We start from the raw sequence: 15,309 nt of genomic DNA, 5'->3' as shown, positions 1-15,309 counted from the left end.
TCTGTAGCCATATTGATAGAATGAAGTACAAAGGTGGTACCGAAATTAAGGACTTCATGCAAGTAATCTAAGAAAATCCACTGAAGCCTCTCTCCTATCAAGAAAAGATGTTGTCTTGTGGATGCAAGGCACTGCAGAAGAAGCCATGCAGCTATTATGGGGAGATAAAGATGGGAAGCAGAAGTGGTAATAAGATGACATTTCCTTAACATAAAACTGTTTCAAAAAATTGTATGTGTAAGTTTTATCTGGGATAACAGATCTTGTGAAATAGAGTGAGCGGTGTCTCAAAACTGAGTTTTTAACTGACAGTTCCCTTGTAGTAATGGCAGCTAAAAGTTCCTCGTCTCTGTTCACCTAGGCAGATAATGCTTCCCTAAGTAAGATAATTCCAGATAATAATATGATCAAAATCTGTTCATTTTAGCTTTTATTTACTCAGATGTTTCTCACTGATTTGTAAGAATACAATTGCACATCTGCTAACAGGTGTTTCTGTTGTTGTTTTTGTGTGTTTCAGAATGCTCCATAAGTGCAATGACAGATTTAGTTTTCCTGGTAGATGGTTCATGGAGTGTAGGAAGAAATAACTTTAGATATATTCTGGACTTCATGGTTGCCCTTGTATCAGCTTTCGACATTGGGGAAGAAAAGACAAGAGTTGGAGTTGTTCAGTACAGTTCAGATACAAGAACAGAGTTCAATTTAAATCAGTATTTCAGAAGAAGTGATCTTCTTGATGCAATTAAAAGGATACCTTATAAAGGTGGCAACACTATGACAGGTACAGATTTCCCACATACTTGTTTATGTAGCATATCATTTTTACTTTAAATTTGCTTTAAATCTTAGTTCATTCATACCTAATTAAAAAAACAACTTGCCTTTTTTTTCAGGTGAAGCTATTGATTACCTAGTTAAAAACACTTTCACTGAGTCAGCTGGAGCAAGAAAAGGCTTTCCCAAAGTGGCAATTGTCATCACGGATGGAAAGGCTCAAGATGAAGTTGAAATTCCTGCGAGAGAGCTTCGCAACATAGGAGTTGAAGTTTTTAGTTTGGGTATGTTTTTAATGAGTGAGAGATTAGTATTCCTAAAGCAGTAAGTTTTACATTTTACAGAAACAGGTTTTGAAGTTTTGCTATGCTGTTCTTTTCGTGTGTGTGCCTTGAAGTGGGTATCTGTAACCTTCAGAGTGGAACATACCAGTTGTGTTAATTTGCTAGTTATTTTGTAGCTCCTACATGGAAACTAGGAAGGTTGACAAATGGAGTTTAGCCCTTGGACTTACCATATTATTTTCCTAAGTTGAAAATGGAGTGTATTACTTCATTGTATTTAGATATTTAGTAATATGGTTATTGATAAATTACATTAGAAGAACTGAATTTAATTCAGCTTTACCTCGGTATATTCTGATACTTTATGAGTACATTCACTGGTGTTTGTATTTTTCAGCCACTTAACATGGTCCTGTCTATTGCGTCTTCTAGGAATCAAAGCAGCAGATGCAAAAGAACTCAAGCTAATTGCATCTCAGCCTTCACTGAAACATGTATTCAATGTGGCTAATTTTGATGGAATTGTAGATATACAGAATGAAATCATATTGCAAGTGTGCTCTGGAGTTGATGAACAGCTGGGTGAATTGGTTAGTGGAGAAGAAGGTGAGATACTTTTATGTAATGCATTTGCCGTTGTCAGTTCATTCTGATGTATATGTAAGAAGACTAGCCCTACTTCCTTTTCTGTGTTTTATTTTGAGTTTGATCCATTGCCTCATTTAGCAAGTATGGAAAACAGATTTCAGCTTTGTGCATTTAAATACACGAGGACAAAATGTGTAACACAGTAGATTTGGAATAGCTCCATTATTCTGTAGTTTCAAGGGCAACAAAATGATCAGTCTCCTACACTCAGTTTGAGCACTGGTTTCAATTCTATAGAAAAAAATATACAAATGGAAAAATCTAGTTGATGAAGGGGCAGAATATGTAATAGGTTAAGAATTAAGGAATAAACTAAAGAATCCTCTGTGAGATTCTAAGTAGTTATTTGTTGCCCAAAATGCTTGCAGGATGACTCTGCTGTCATAATGCTCTGCTCAGGTCTGCATTTTTTCAGACCCTCTACTGTGTTCCTATGGGTGTTGCTTTCATTTCTGACTGAAATAGGATCAGATAAAAAGAACATTTCTCCTGGAACTTCACTAAACTTGGGGTACCACAAATGCATTGTTTATGTTTTTACCCTCTCACTGATGCCACTTGTGAAATGTCCTGTAATTCAGTTATGTTTATTTATGCTAAAAATGAGTGTGATTTTTAATTAAAGATTAAGCAAGGATGACTGAATTTATTTAAGAAGTAAAAATATGCATATAAATCTGTTTATAACTGCAATTAATAATTTGGGTTCACTTTCAATTTCTTTCAGTGGTGGAGCCTCCTTCAAATCTAGTAGCCACTCAGATCTCCTCAAAATCTGTTAGGATCACTTGGGATCCATCTGCAAGCCAAATAACTGGCTATAGGGTACAGTTCATCCCAATGATAGCTGGTGGAAAACAGCATGTGCTGAGTGTGGGTCCTCAGACTACTGCTCTGAATGTTAAAGATCTCTCTCCAGACACAGAATATCAAATTAACATTTACGCAATGAGAGGACTGACGCCCAGTGAGCCAATAACTATAATGGAAAAAACACAACAAGTCAAAGTTCAAGTGGGTGAGTTAGGAGCTACTGCACTGTTATTTCCAGGCAGTAGCTTTTTGTCTGAACCTCTAATATTTCTGATATTTGCTTTAGTACTATACCTTTATGGCTTATAAGAGCTTTACTTGGAATGGTTTATTTCCTTTATAAGCAACTGGATATAATACATGGACTGCAGATACAGTTGAAATACCATGGTTCCTGAATACCTGCTTATAGTCGTGGTTTTTTTTCTCTTTACAGAATGCTCACGTGGTGTGGATGTAAAAGCTGATGTTGTGTTTTTAGTGGATGGCTCCTACAGCATTGGTATCGCCAATTTTGTTAAAGTAAGAGCCTTTTTGGAAGTGTTAGTTAAAAGCTTTGAGATATCACCTCGAAAAGTACAGATAAGTCTTGTCCAGTACAGCAGAGATCCCCATATGGAGTTTTCTTTGAACAGATACAACAGAGTGGAAGATATAATTCAAGCTATTAACACCTTCCCCTACAGAGGTGGATCTACCAACACAGGCAAAGCGATGACATATGTGAGGGAGAAAGTATTTGTTACAAGCAAAGGATCAAGACCAAATGTGCCAAGAGTTATGATTCTTATCACTGATGGAAAATCATCAGATGCTTTTAAAGAACCTGCAATAAAGTTGAGGGATGCAGATGTGGAAATATTTGCAGTTGGTGTGAAGGATGCAGTGCGTACAGAGTTAGAAGCAATTGCATCACCTCCTGCTGAAACCCATGTTTACACAGTGGAAGATTTTGATGCTTTCCAAAGAATATCATTTGAACTTACGCAGTCTGTCTGCCTAAGGATTGAGCAGGAGCTGGCTGCAATAAGGAAAAAATGTAAGTAAATACTTTTTCTTAGAGAAATATCGTTGTACCTACATCAAAGAATTAATGTTGAAATTGACTGTCTACAAATAAAATTTATTAGCTGGTGTTTGGTTGTAATTTTGAGGTATTTTGAAAGCAACTGGAGGAAGTTGATAGAGAAATGCAAATGGGAAAAAAAATGTAGAAATATATTTTCCTCCCTTCTTAAGTGCCTAGAAACTTCTTAGTATATGTTGATCTGGAATGACTTCAGTGTGGTTGTGCTCTGCTTTTACCTTGTAGTAAACTAGCTTCAGTTAAGTCTTTAATATAGTAGTTACTTAGTAAAGTTCATTCTTCAGCTATTCAAAATGAAGTAGCTAATCAGAGCTTGTGTTCTAGAATTTTAAAGCCAATGGAGCAATGTAGGCATCTCCAGAAGGTGATTTAATTAATTTTTATGATAAAATGAATGTTCCTCTGAAACTGTCCTTCTGTCTTCCCCAGCTGTAATGAAAGTGGGCTTAAGACAAGGTGATATAAGACAGCTAATGCTAGGTGACATTAATCTCATTCTGACTATAAAACCTGAAATAAAGCCGGACATGAAAGTCTTCACATGTATCCATACTTGGCAAGCTTGGGTACAGTTACTATTTAGAAAAATTCTAAATTCTAGCTTTTGTTCAGCTGAAGTTACTTAGGATTAGTTTCACCTGCAGCATCTCTGCTTATGTTTATTAGAATACTAATGTTGAATAGTCCCCAGCACTGAAAACCCCACTTTCTTTAAAAATAAGCCTTTTGTTTCAGGATAGCTTTGAGGAACAAACCAGCAAAGCAGCCTTTGTTTTAGAGGGCTCAAGCAATCTTAACATCCCCACTGTTAGGCTGACTAGGCCTACCAAAACAAGCCCAGGATGTCAGGTTTGTGTTTGTGCCTCGTGTCAAGTTCCTTTTTTTCCCTTTGACTCCATTCATGAGAAAATATTGGGATTTATTTTATCCTTTTTCTAATCAACGTTTGAAAAAAACCCACTAGGATTCTTAGTTCCCATTGAGGGCAAAGTGTTATTGCTGTTCTTGAGACATGTAGAAGAGAGAACCCGGCTTGATTATCACATTCTTACTTAAATTTTCCAAGATACCTTTATTTTAGATGGGCTACTGTCATTTGGTCTAGAAATCACTGAACTGGTGCTTCTACTCGTTGTATGATTTGACAGATTGTAGATATCATCTTTATATAATCTGATAACTACAAGCAAGTATGGAAAACAAATACTGGTGCATGTATAGCAAAATATCTTGTCAATTAGAATAAGGAGATTGATCAAGGGACATTTTTCATTGTTTTTAGAGATTGTGTTTAAAAATAAATAAATATATTCCAGCAAGTATGTCTTAGCTGCCTATTTTCATTTCCACACAGCTTACGTACCTGCAAAGAACATGGTCTTTTCTGATGTAACATCTGACAGTTTCAAAGTGAGCTGGTCTGCAGCTGGATCCGAAGTTTTGTCATATCTCATTAAATATAAAGTAGCGATCGGTGGAGATGAATTCATTGTTTCAGTACCAGCTTCAAGTACTAGCTCAGTTCTCACCAACCTGCTACCTGAGACTACTTATGCAGTCAGTGTGATTGCTGAATATGAAGACGGCGATGGCCCTCCTTTGGATGGAGAGGAAACCACCTTAGAAGGTAGGCTTCCATTGTTTTCTGATGTAAAAAAGTCATATGTTCCAATGTTCACATGCTTCACTGAGAGAATGTGTGCATGTGAAACAGCCAGCAAGAGCTGAGAAGCTGTGCTGTTATGTGAAATGAAAATACGTGTTGTTGTCTCTGAGTGTGTTTAGTAAAGATACAAAAGGCCAACAGATCACCAGTGTTGAATTGCTATGATTGAATTTTATTTTTCTTGAAATTTGGATGATGCTTTGTTTCTCCACAGTGGCCTATTTCTGAATAAAATGCTGTGCTGTAAATAAAAATTTTGCTGGCATATGGGAGTCTTAGTATGATTGTGTGTGTGTTGACTTACATAGGTATATGCTTGACTTTAATGCATTTAATTTGCTGTGTCTACATCTTCAGCTTGCATTAACAGAAATTCTATTCTATATACCATAGACTTAGAGGGTTTTTGGTCAACTGTTTTTCATCAAAACCTAATGGATCTGATCCGATAATTCTTACTGATTCAAGACTTCCATTGATGTCAGTGTGACTTTGTGGTCAATGCCTTAAAATAAATTCAGACTTGGTAGCTGTACGTTTTTTTTCTTGACAGAGTTGCTAAGATGCGTTTCCTATGATCTAAAGGAGAAGGATCACAGTAATTTTTATTTTCTGTTCCAGTATTTATGTACTCAGTCTAGTCTAAACCATGTTTATTTTTATTTTTACTTTTGTTTTGTTTTAAATGTCAATCCACTCTGTTACCTTATTCCTTACTGTCATTAGTGACCTTTGATGATGCGATTCCAAGGGAGCAAAAGAAGCAGCATGGAAATTTTTTAATTGCATTTTCCTCTTAGGATTGATATAAATACACATTTATATAATTGCTTAGTTTGGATAGCAAGATTGGAAGATACAGATTTTGCTGTTGGTGTGCATATTTCCATGACTATACCAGTCTGAATGTTTTTGCCACACAAAACTTTCCTTTTCCAAGACAAATTCTTCACTGGTAGAATATGTGGCTTATGAGTGTAAGGGACAGAAGATGGAATAACTTTAAAAAAAATAATCAGCGTTCTCATGTTGCAATTGATATATTTTAATCTGATGAAATCTTAACATGTCTGAAAAGACTGAGTTCTATAATCGCCTAAAGGTCAGCAGCTCTCCATGAAGATCTGCTCCATGCAGCAAGTTGGTCCTGATGACTAACTAATCCCTTGATGACTAACACTGATTTAAGTCTTGGTAAATAACTTGAAATTGAGTATTGTGTTTCTGACCAGTAGAAAACAAATTCTTCTCTTTAAAGCTAGGAGTGTTAATTGCACCATAGGTCTGTAACTGAACGCTGAAGAAGATTGCTTTAGCATACCTTAACAGCAGGACAAGGGGAAATGGTTTTAAGTTGAGGGAGGAAAGTTTCAGGTTGGATGTCAGGGGGAAGTTCTGTACCATGAGAGTGGTGAGGTGCTGGAGCGGGCTGCCCAGAGAGGTGTTCAAGGCCAGATTGAATGAGCTCCTGGATAGCCTGGTCTAGTATTAAATGGGGATGTTGGTGGCCCTGCCTGTGGCAGGGGGGTCGTAGATTCATGATCCTTGAGGTCTCTTCCAACCTGGGCTGTTCTGTGTTAGCTGAATTGTACTTCAGATAGTAAATGATAAAAATTAAAACATTAAAACTTGTATGAAGGAAAATGCTAACTACTGCTATTCAACTTGCATTGCACTTGATACTAATGTATGTTGGAATAGCCAAGGTCTGCTTTTATGTGTCCTCACTGATGTGAAATGACATGAGTTATAAAGTTACTTTTGTCAAGGACTGGAGTAAGTTAAATGGTTCACACAACAGTTCTTAATAGCTACTGGGATAACAAGCCAATTATAGTCTTTGAGATCGCACCTTAGAAATTATTTGTGCCCTTTTCTTGCAGTTAAAGGCGCTCCTCGAAACTTAAGGATAACAGATGAAACCACTGATAGCTTTATAGTTGGATGGACTCCAGCTCCAGGAAATGTTCTAAGGTACAGGCTTGTATACAGACCACTTACTGGAGGAGAAAGAAGACAAGTGACTGTCTCAGCAAATGAAAGGTCGACTACTCTACAGAACTTGATTCCAGATACAAGATATGAAGTGTCTGTTATTGCTGAGTATCAGTCTGGGCCTGGGAATGCGCTGAATGGCTATGCAAAAACTGATGAAGGTACATGATCAATGCTGTGAATATAGTATGCTTGGGTGAGGTTCATTATGTGTTGACATATTGACACTGAAATGAGAATAACCGATATTGGCCATAAGTATTATCTTATATGAGCAAAGAATTATAAAATTACTGAAATCTCATTGAGAGGGTAGGTGTTCAATACCAATAAAATTTATCAAAACCAATATTTCCTTTTCAAACAGTATATTGAACCTTAAGAACCAACTATGGCAAGGTAACTTGGGTGAAAAATCTACCTGTATGTTTACTTAATTGTCCATATGATCTTTGTGATACAAATCATGGTTATTTTCGTCAAATTCACGCCCAGTCTGTGCTTCTGAATGGAAAGCAAGGAACGAACGAGGCATATAATTTACTACATTTATCACTGTATCCCTAACTTTGGCTTAGACATAACATTTATGGTTTTCTAACAGGTGTCATGCCTTATTAAACAAAATCCCAAGACAACAGAGACATTATGATGTCCTGATCATTGGTGAACCTTCATATAGATTTTCATAAGTTCATAAGTTCATAAGGTTGGAAAGGACCTATAAGATCATCTAGTCCAACCATCCTCCTATCACTATCTCTACCCAACTACTAAATTAAGTCCTTTAGCACCTCATCTAAACGCTTCTTGAACAGCGCTAGGGATGGTGCCTCAACCACCTCCCTAGGCAGGCCATTCCAGTGCCTGACCACTCTTTCAGAAAAGAAATGCTTCCTGAGGTCTAATCTAAATCTTCCCTGGAGCAACTTGTGGCCATTCCCTCTCGTCCTGTCATTACTTATCAGGGAGAAGAGGCCTACCCCCTCCTCACCACAACCCCCCTTCAGGAAGTGGTAGAGTGCAATAAGGTCTCCTCTGAGCCTCCTCTTCTCCAGACTAAACAATCCCAGCTCCCTCAGCCGTTCCTCATAAGACTTGTGCTCCAGACCCCTCACCAGTTTTGTTGCCCTTCTCTGAACACGCTCCAGGGCCTCAATGTCCTTCTTGTAGTGAGGGGCCCAAAACTGAACACAGTACTCGAGGTGCGGCCGTACCAGAGCTGAGTACAGGGGGATGATCACCTCCCTGCTCCTGCTGGCTACACTATTTCTAATACAGGCCAGGATGCTGTTGGCCTTCTTAGCCACCTGGGCACACTGCCGGCTCATGTTGAGCCGAGCATCAACCAACACCCCCAGGTCCTTTTCCTCTCTACATTCTTCAAGCCATTCTGCCCCAAGCCTATAGCATTGCATGGGGTTATTGTGGCCAAAGTGCAGGACCCGGCACTTGGTCTTATTGAACCTCATCCCATTTTGCTCAGCCCAGCTGTTCAGCCTATCCAAATCCCTCTGAAGGGCCTCCCTACCCTCAGGCAGTTTGACACATCCTCCCAGCTTTGTGTCATCTGCAAACTTACTGAGGGTACACTCAATTCCCTCGTCTAGGTCATCAATAAAGATATTAAACAAGATGGGCCCCAAAACTGACCCTTGGGGGACACCACTCGTTACAGGACGCCAGCTGGACTTAACTCCATTAACCACTACCCTCTGGGCACGGCCCTCCAGCCAGTTCTCCACCCAGAGAATTTTGACATAATCTAATTTTAAATTATTAGACACTGGAAAAGCTAAAGTCAAAAAGAAATCTGTAGATAACCATAAGGTGTTAATTTCAGGTCACTGTGATGTCATCAAGTCTTTGACTTGATTCTGCAGCAGTGACCTCAGCATGGATCTTGGTGTGTTGAAGTTGAGCACATGTTCAAGTGCTAATATGTGTAAGCGCTCCAGGATTGAGCCTGTAGTTTTCTTGAAAAACAACAAAAGAATTGAAATAACTTTATTGGACATTTTTGCATAGAGAGTAGGGATGGAATTGTACAATCCTGATTATGATAAAATTATAATATAGCAGTGTGTCAGTGCAGGGTAATCAGGAATTATTTTCTTTGGCATTAAATCCTATGTTGTGTTAACTTGAAAACTAAACCAAGAAGAAAAGTTTGCTTCAATTTGTTTTCAACATCTTTTCTTGAGCAGTCCGAGGAAATCCAAGAAATCTGAGAGTTTCTGATGTTACAACATCAACAATGAAGCTGTCTTGGAGTGCTGCTCCTGGCAAGGTGCAACAGTACTTTATAACTTACACACCAGTCTCAGGAGGTGAAACTAAGGAATTGACTGTGAAAGGTGACACTACCTCTAAAGTGCTGAAGGGCTTAGATGAAGCCACTAGGTATGCGTTGACTGTGTCTGCCTTGTATGCTTCTGGAGCAGGAGAAGCCCTTTCTGGAGAGGGAGAAACACTCGAAGGTAACTACTGTTTTTGTACTATTATTCATTTCTATGGTTACTCTTTCAGATGTCTTAAAATGTATTATCTTTCTGAGATTTCTGCAGAACATGCGAATGAAAAACAGGTAAAAAGGCATTCTATAGAGATCTCCTCCAAGGATTTTCCAAAACTACATTTAAAATATCTCATTGTTTGGAAAAATCTGTAAGGTTTCTTCTGTACTGAGCCTGAAAGATGTTCAGGAACCATTTTTGTATTATAGAAACAACTTCTTGTCTAGATAGAGGAATAAAGAAACATCTTGCTTTTAACTGAAGTGTAAGAACCTCAGCTCAGAGCTGAGCATTAGCAGAATACTGGCAAGCACCTAAATCAGAGCCAGAGACTTATAAGGAGGGAGGCTGCTCTCATTCTGCTTTTGAGTGGAGAATTTCCCAGACTAGGTCCTTGTGAGCATTCTCAGTGTCATCTGTTAATTGTCAGGGGATAGGGAAGGCTGCCTCCTAAGCCATGAAAGGAAGTGGGACTGTGCTCTGTGCTGGCCAGGTATGTATTGCTAAAGTCTGGTATTCCAGCTCCCTAGGCACAGTACTTGAAAAGATCTTATAGATGATTTACATGGAATTAAAATTCCATCACTTACACTTTTGAAGTTATAGTAACGATATGTTTGACTCTCAGTTTCTCCATCAGTTTAACTTTATGGCACAGGCTTCAAAACAAATCAGGAAACATACATTAAAAAAAATAATCAGTTCCAATTCAGGCACTTATTTGAAAGCTGAGGTTTGCAGCATGGAATTTCTAGGATTCTTCTGTGATTAATGAAAAAAGACAGATAAGTTCAGTAGGCAGGTAATCCATTTGAGAACTTGTTTTCCATTCAAAGGAATATTTCTCTGTCCACTGACTGTAGAAGGAGCAGTGAGTTTTGGCCTCTCAGTGACACCCCCTACGTGTCTGACAACCCAACACCCTACTTTCTATGATGGCTGCATTGTGTCTCAGTGGATTAGGCACCTTGCAATTCATGCAGTTCGTGCTGAGAGCTTCCCAGCTCCCTTGCTTTCTCTGTATAGTCAGACCTATTTTTTAATACGAGGCTCTGGAGAGAACAGCTGTGTTTTGAGTTCATGAAATAAACTTAGCTTTTTCGTCTGTCATAAGGCCTGAGCAACAGAATAGTCTTCCAATGCATTGCCTACACCTTCAGTTAAAATCTATTCTAAACAAAGAAAAAAGTGGATGAAATACAGCCAAATTGGAAAAACCAGCATCATCAGAAAAACAGAATTTAGTCTCAGGTGAAAACTGTGGTGTCCTTTCAGTGCTCCCTCCTGCAGCAATAAATTGCTGATAAGAAGAAAAAACAATTGGAAGGCTGGTTGAAGAGTCACAGAAGTTAAAAGGATAATCTTTTTGTAGTTCAGTAATGGTTTTTATGCATCCAGATGGAGTTTAAAATGGATGTTGCACCTTAGAAGGACACAGAGGCCTTTATGCCTTTTTCCTGCAGCTTACCTGCATTATTTTCTGTCAGTTTCTCACTTAGAAAATCAAGTTAAAGAATTACGCTTACCACTTAAATAGGTATGACTCAAATAGATATTCTTTGAACATTCAGCTGAATTGGAAAACCTTGTCACTGCTACTCCAGAAAATGTTACTTCTTATATAAAAACTGTCTATTAAATATTTATTGGCTAGATTAATTGTTTCTAAGAACAAATACAGACTCTAGCAATCACTAAGTGATCGAAGGATTATAACAGAATACAAATTTCTTTTTGCGTAGCACTAGAGATCTAAATTATGATCATAGAATTGTAGAATGGCTTCAGTTTGAAGGGACTTAAAGCCCACGCAGTTCCAACCCCCTGCCGTGGCAGGACTGCCCCCCACCAGCTCAGCTGCCCAGGGCCCTATTGAACCTGGCCTTGAGTGCCTCCAGGAATGGGGCAACCACAGCTTCTCTGGGATGCTGTGCCAGGGCCTCACCACCCTCTCAGTGAAAATTTTTCTCCCTAACATCTAATAGATTGAATCAAATAGTAAGATTTAGATGAATTAGGTATATTAATAAGATAAATTGATTAGATAAATAATTATTAATAAATAAATTAGATTTAGAAATCCTGGCGGGAGTTCTGGAAGGATCAAGTGCTCCTGATGGAATATTCTCCTTATATTTCAGCCTATCTGAGGTTTCATAGAATAATAAAAATATTTGAAGTAGACCAAAAGTCTTTGGACACTGTCAATAGGTATTCTAAAAAACTATCAAACTAATGGTATGAAAATAGGTACTGTTAAAGTACCTATAGGATAGTGTATCTTCCAGACAGTACCATACAGTGATACAAAGACAAAAGTGCAAGGAAAATCAGACAACTAAGAGTGAATGGATTGCAGTTTTGGGAACCAAAAGATAACATCAAAACTTTAAAGCTTCATACATAAATTCAGTTGAAAATAGAAGTCATATTGCCTATAAAGCTAAGACAAATAAGATGGGACTGTGCTGAAAATTTATTCAGGTCAGTAAACTGAGTACTTGACTAATCATTACCTGAAATAACTTGTCTGATTGAGGGTGGGAATGGGACAGATCTTAACTCCTGGGGAAATAAACTTATCAACAATAATGACAAAAAGGCTGTGAAAGGAAGCATAAAAAAAGTGTTTAGTATTTTGGTTAGTTTTTCCATGAGCCATAGCATTTAAAAAACAAAATAGCGAGGTAAGTGGTTTTCATTGCCAACAGCACTGAAGTACTGAGTGCTTAAGTATTTTCCTGTATCAGGAATCCCAGTGGGGCTTACTTAATGTCTTCACCATATGAATTTTCACCAAAGCCATTCAGTTAGATGCCATGGTTGCTGGCCACTTCAGTTTATCATCACATCAGGAGCTAGGGCTAACATTGCTTTTCAAACTGGGGCATTGTTAATCTGTACTATTGATAGGTAGTCTAAGAGAAGTCAGTTTGAGCATAGTGAACATTTCAGCTCTAATAGAGTAGAGAGAGTAGAGGAATTGAGGATACAGTAGCTTCTCCAGCTAGTGTACAGTAAAGTAGCAGGAAATGAAAAATCCAAACTCAGATGTTTGTGGAATCTTACTGAATCACTAAATGGTCCCTTATGATTAAGGGTGTAGACAAACATTCTTACCGCCTTCAGTAATGATTTATTTTTCTCTGCATGTAGTAAGAGAACTCACATGGGCAGTTATTTTTTCTTAGTTGCAAGTGTAGCCTTCAGCAGAGTGAGAAAATCTGACCCTTACAGCTGGTTATTTTTTAAACTGCTCTAACATGATTTGCAAGAACATGTCTGGCTAGGCATGCAGAGAAGGTCCTTCAGTTACATATGCTATCTCCAAAGTGTTTTGGAGCAGTTATTAGTTGCTCTTGGAAGTTCCTCCTCTTTCTCTTCTTTGCCCTACATGGCAATTTGTCAGTACTTTCAGGTGATGTGTTTTCTTCAGGATAACCAGCCAAGTCAATCCACACAAAACCAGCATCATTTGTAGTTTATATCATTACCAGCTGTGTTCTCTATTTCTCTTTTCATTTTTCTTTTGTACTAAGTATATGCTTGCCATTACTGTTTCTCCAGAGAAAAGGAAGGGGGCAAATATTTCCCCAAGAAACTGAAGATAATATCCTTTGTAAACTATTTGCTGTCTGTTCCAGCGCAAAGACATGTGAAAAGATCAAATTATTTTTAGGACAACACAGTATAGACAATTTAGCTAGTAAGTAATAAGAAATCAAGGGGACTGTTCTATACCATAGAAATATTCAGAGAGAATAAGTTTATTTCTTCTTTGTCTTTGGGTAGTGGGAAAAGAAAATCATATTTTTATACCTCCATTAAAGGTAAGAAACACTGTGGTTTCCCGTCAGTATTCCAGACTTCAGGTAACTTAGAGTGCTCTGATCTTTCCTACAGCCTCTTTGAATCACTGGCTGATTTTGTCTGCAGTTATGAAGTAACCACCCAGAGGTGAAAATTCTGGAGCTTTATATTTCATACTGCAGTAAACATAGCTGCACGTGCAAAAATTGTGCTGTAGAAAGCTCCACTTTTATACCTGCTTTTTCAGAATTGCATGGTGATCCATCACTGGACAGCTGTGGTTGGAGCCTTTCTATAAGAGTGCCATGGAAAAATTTTCCTCAGACACCTTTTATTGGCTGACATTCCCTCCAGCTCACAAAGACATTGATATAATTTACTTCAGCAGTTTCAGTGCAGGCTGCCATTTGCCATTTGATGAAGCAATGTTTGTGAGAAGGCTTGTGATAAGGGGAACTAAACAAATTAGTAGCAAACTTTATATTCAGTGGTGATTGGTAAAGACTAAACAAGAAATAACCACAAGAAAACCTTAGGGAAAACTCTCCCTCTTATTCCTAAGCACCCCAAACAATTCATTTGATTTTCAGTTTTTGGGGGGGTTGTATGATCTTATCCAAATCATCTTAAATCAGAAATAAAATGCAATGATAAACATGGTGACAATGGTGTGTGTAAGTGCTGCAGAAGTCACTGAGCATTTTGTGAGAGCTACCGGTTTTCTAATTTTCCCCCCCTTTTTTTTTTTTTTTTTTTTTTTTTTTACTCTGGAAGAGGCAGTTGCAAGCCTGACAAGAATTTCATTTTCTGCCCAAAGGCTTTCTGTCAGATGAAAAGAACATACTGTACGTTAGCTGCTAAATAGATCAACTTAAATTATTTGCAGTTATTTTAAAGAAAAACAAAATCACTGTTAGAATAAGTGAAATGTTTAAACATCGTGAATGTCTGAAAATTTTGAAAGTTGTTGATCAATTTTTTTATGAGTGTCCTCTTGCTGGCAGTTATGTATTTTTCAGAACATTTTTAAGAATACTTCAGTTGCTGACTCTAAGCAGAAATGCAACAGAAATCTGAAGCATTTTAAATGAATTTCAGAGAAATCTAGCAAATGATCCTTTTTTCAGGAGAAGACTGAGTGGTCAGAATCCCACCTTTCTGACACTTGATATTTCAAACTGTTTCCACCTAGATCAGTGAAGATCCCTGCCTAGTAACACTTTTGCTAGGTCTTTTAAAATAAATGAGACTGCTAGTCTATGATAGCTGAGATGTCAGTGCATTTTCTTTCTTTCATTTGTTCTCTTCAGAGTTAACAAAACACAGTACAGTTTATTATATTCAGAAAATAAACTTAATACAGTTATGTCACAGTCTATAACCCTTTAGAATGTTTGTGTCTGAATGATGTACGGCCCAGTCCAGACATCCTGTTTCATAAGTGGCTCTTTGTGCTGTGAGAATTGGGCTCTACGGAGACAATGCATTAGAGACAAAAGTTGTCATTATGTAGTTTTTTGTTTTATTTTCTGCTATGTACATTTCTTAGAGACTAGGTTTGAGGATTTTGGTGGGAGAGGGATTCAATTTTATTTTTTATTCAGAAAATGAATAGTGGCTCTTTAGTACATAAATGATTTGCTTTTGTTGTTTCCATAGTAACTTAAAAATGCTTTAGAAATGAATGACCTCCTACAGGCAGAATAGTACAAA

General features: G+C 37.8%; 1 protein-coding gene across 6 annotated transcripts in view; it reads left to right on the top strand.

Moving 5' to 3' along the window:
• The window catches only part of COL12A1 (collagen type XII alpha 1 chain), a 99,227-nt gene that overhangs the window by 13,840 nt on the left and 70,078 nt on the right, over positions 1 to 15,309 (top strand). For 4 of the 6 annotated variants that reach the window (XR_010621884.1, XM_065730908.1, XM_065730909.1 and 1 more), the window contains exons 6-13: positions 521 to 784; positions 897 to 1,061; positions 1,494 to 1,667; positions 2,437 to 2,727; positions 2,959 to 3,561; positions 4,964 to 5,236; positions 7,159 to 7,431; positions 9,478 to 9,750. Coding sequence is in view for 5 of the 6 variants with exons in the window: in XM_065730908.1 (XP_065586980.1) it covers positions 521 to 784; positions 897 to 1,061; positions 1,494 to 1,667; positions 2,437 to 2,727; positions 2,959 to 3,561; positions 4,964 to 5,236; positions 7,159 to 7,431; positions 9,478 to 9,750 (2,316 nt within the window). In the remaining variant the exon portion in view is untranslated. Of the gene's footprint in view, positions 1 to 520; positions 785 to 896; positions 1,062 to 1,493; positions 1,668 to 2,436; positions 2,728 to 2,958; positions 3,562 to 4,963; positions 5,237 to 7,158; positions 7,432 to 9,477; positions 9,751 to 15,309 lie in introns of those variants that run through there. The other 2 variants (XM_065730912.1, XM_065730911.1) reach the window with 2 other exon arrangements.

The sequence above is a fragment of the Cyrtonyx montezumae genome, unplaced genomic scaffold (assembly GCF_038088225.1).
Source record: "Cyrtonyx montezumae isolate F1298 unplaced genomic scaffold, pur_monq_1.0 scaffold_13, whole genome shotgun sequence".
NCBI lineage: Eukaryota > Metazoa > Chordata > Aves > Galliformes > Odontophoridae > Cyrtonyx > Cyrtonyx montezumae.
Note: the sequence above shows the minus strand (reverse complement) of the source record. Positions and strands in the feature narration are given on the sequence as shown.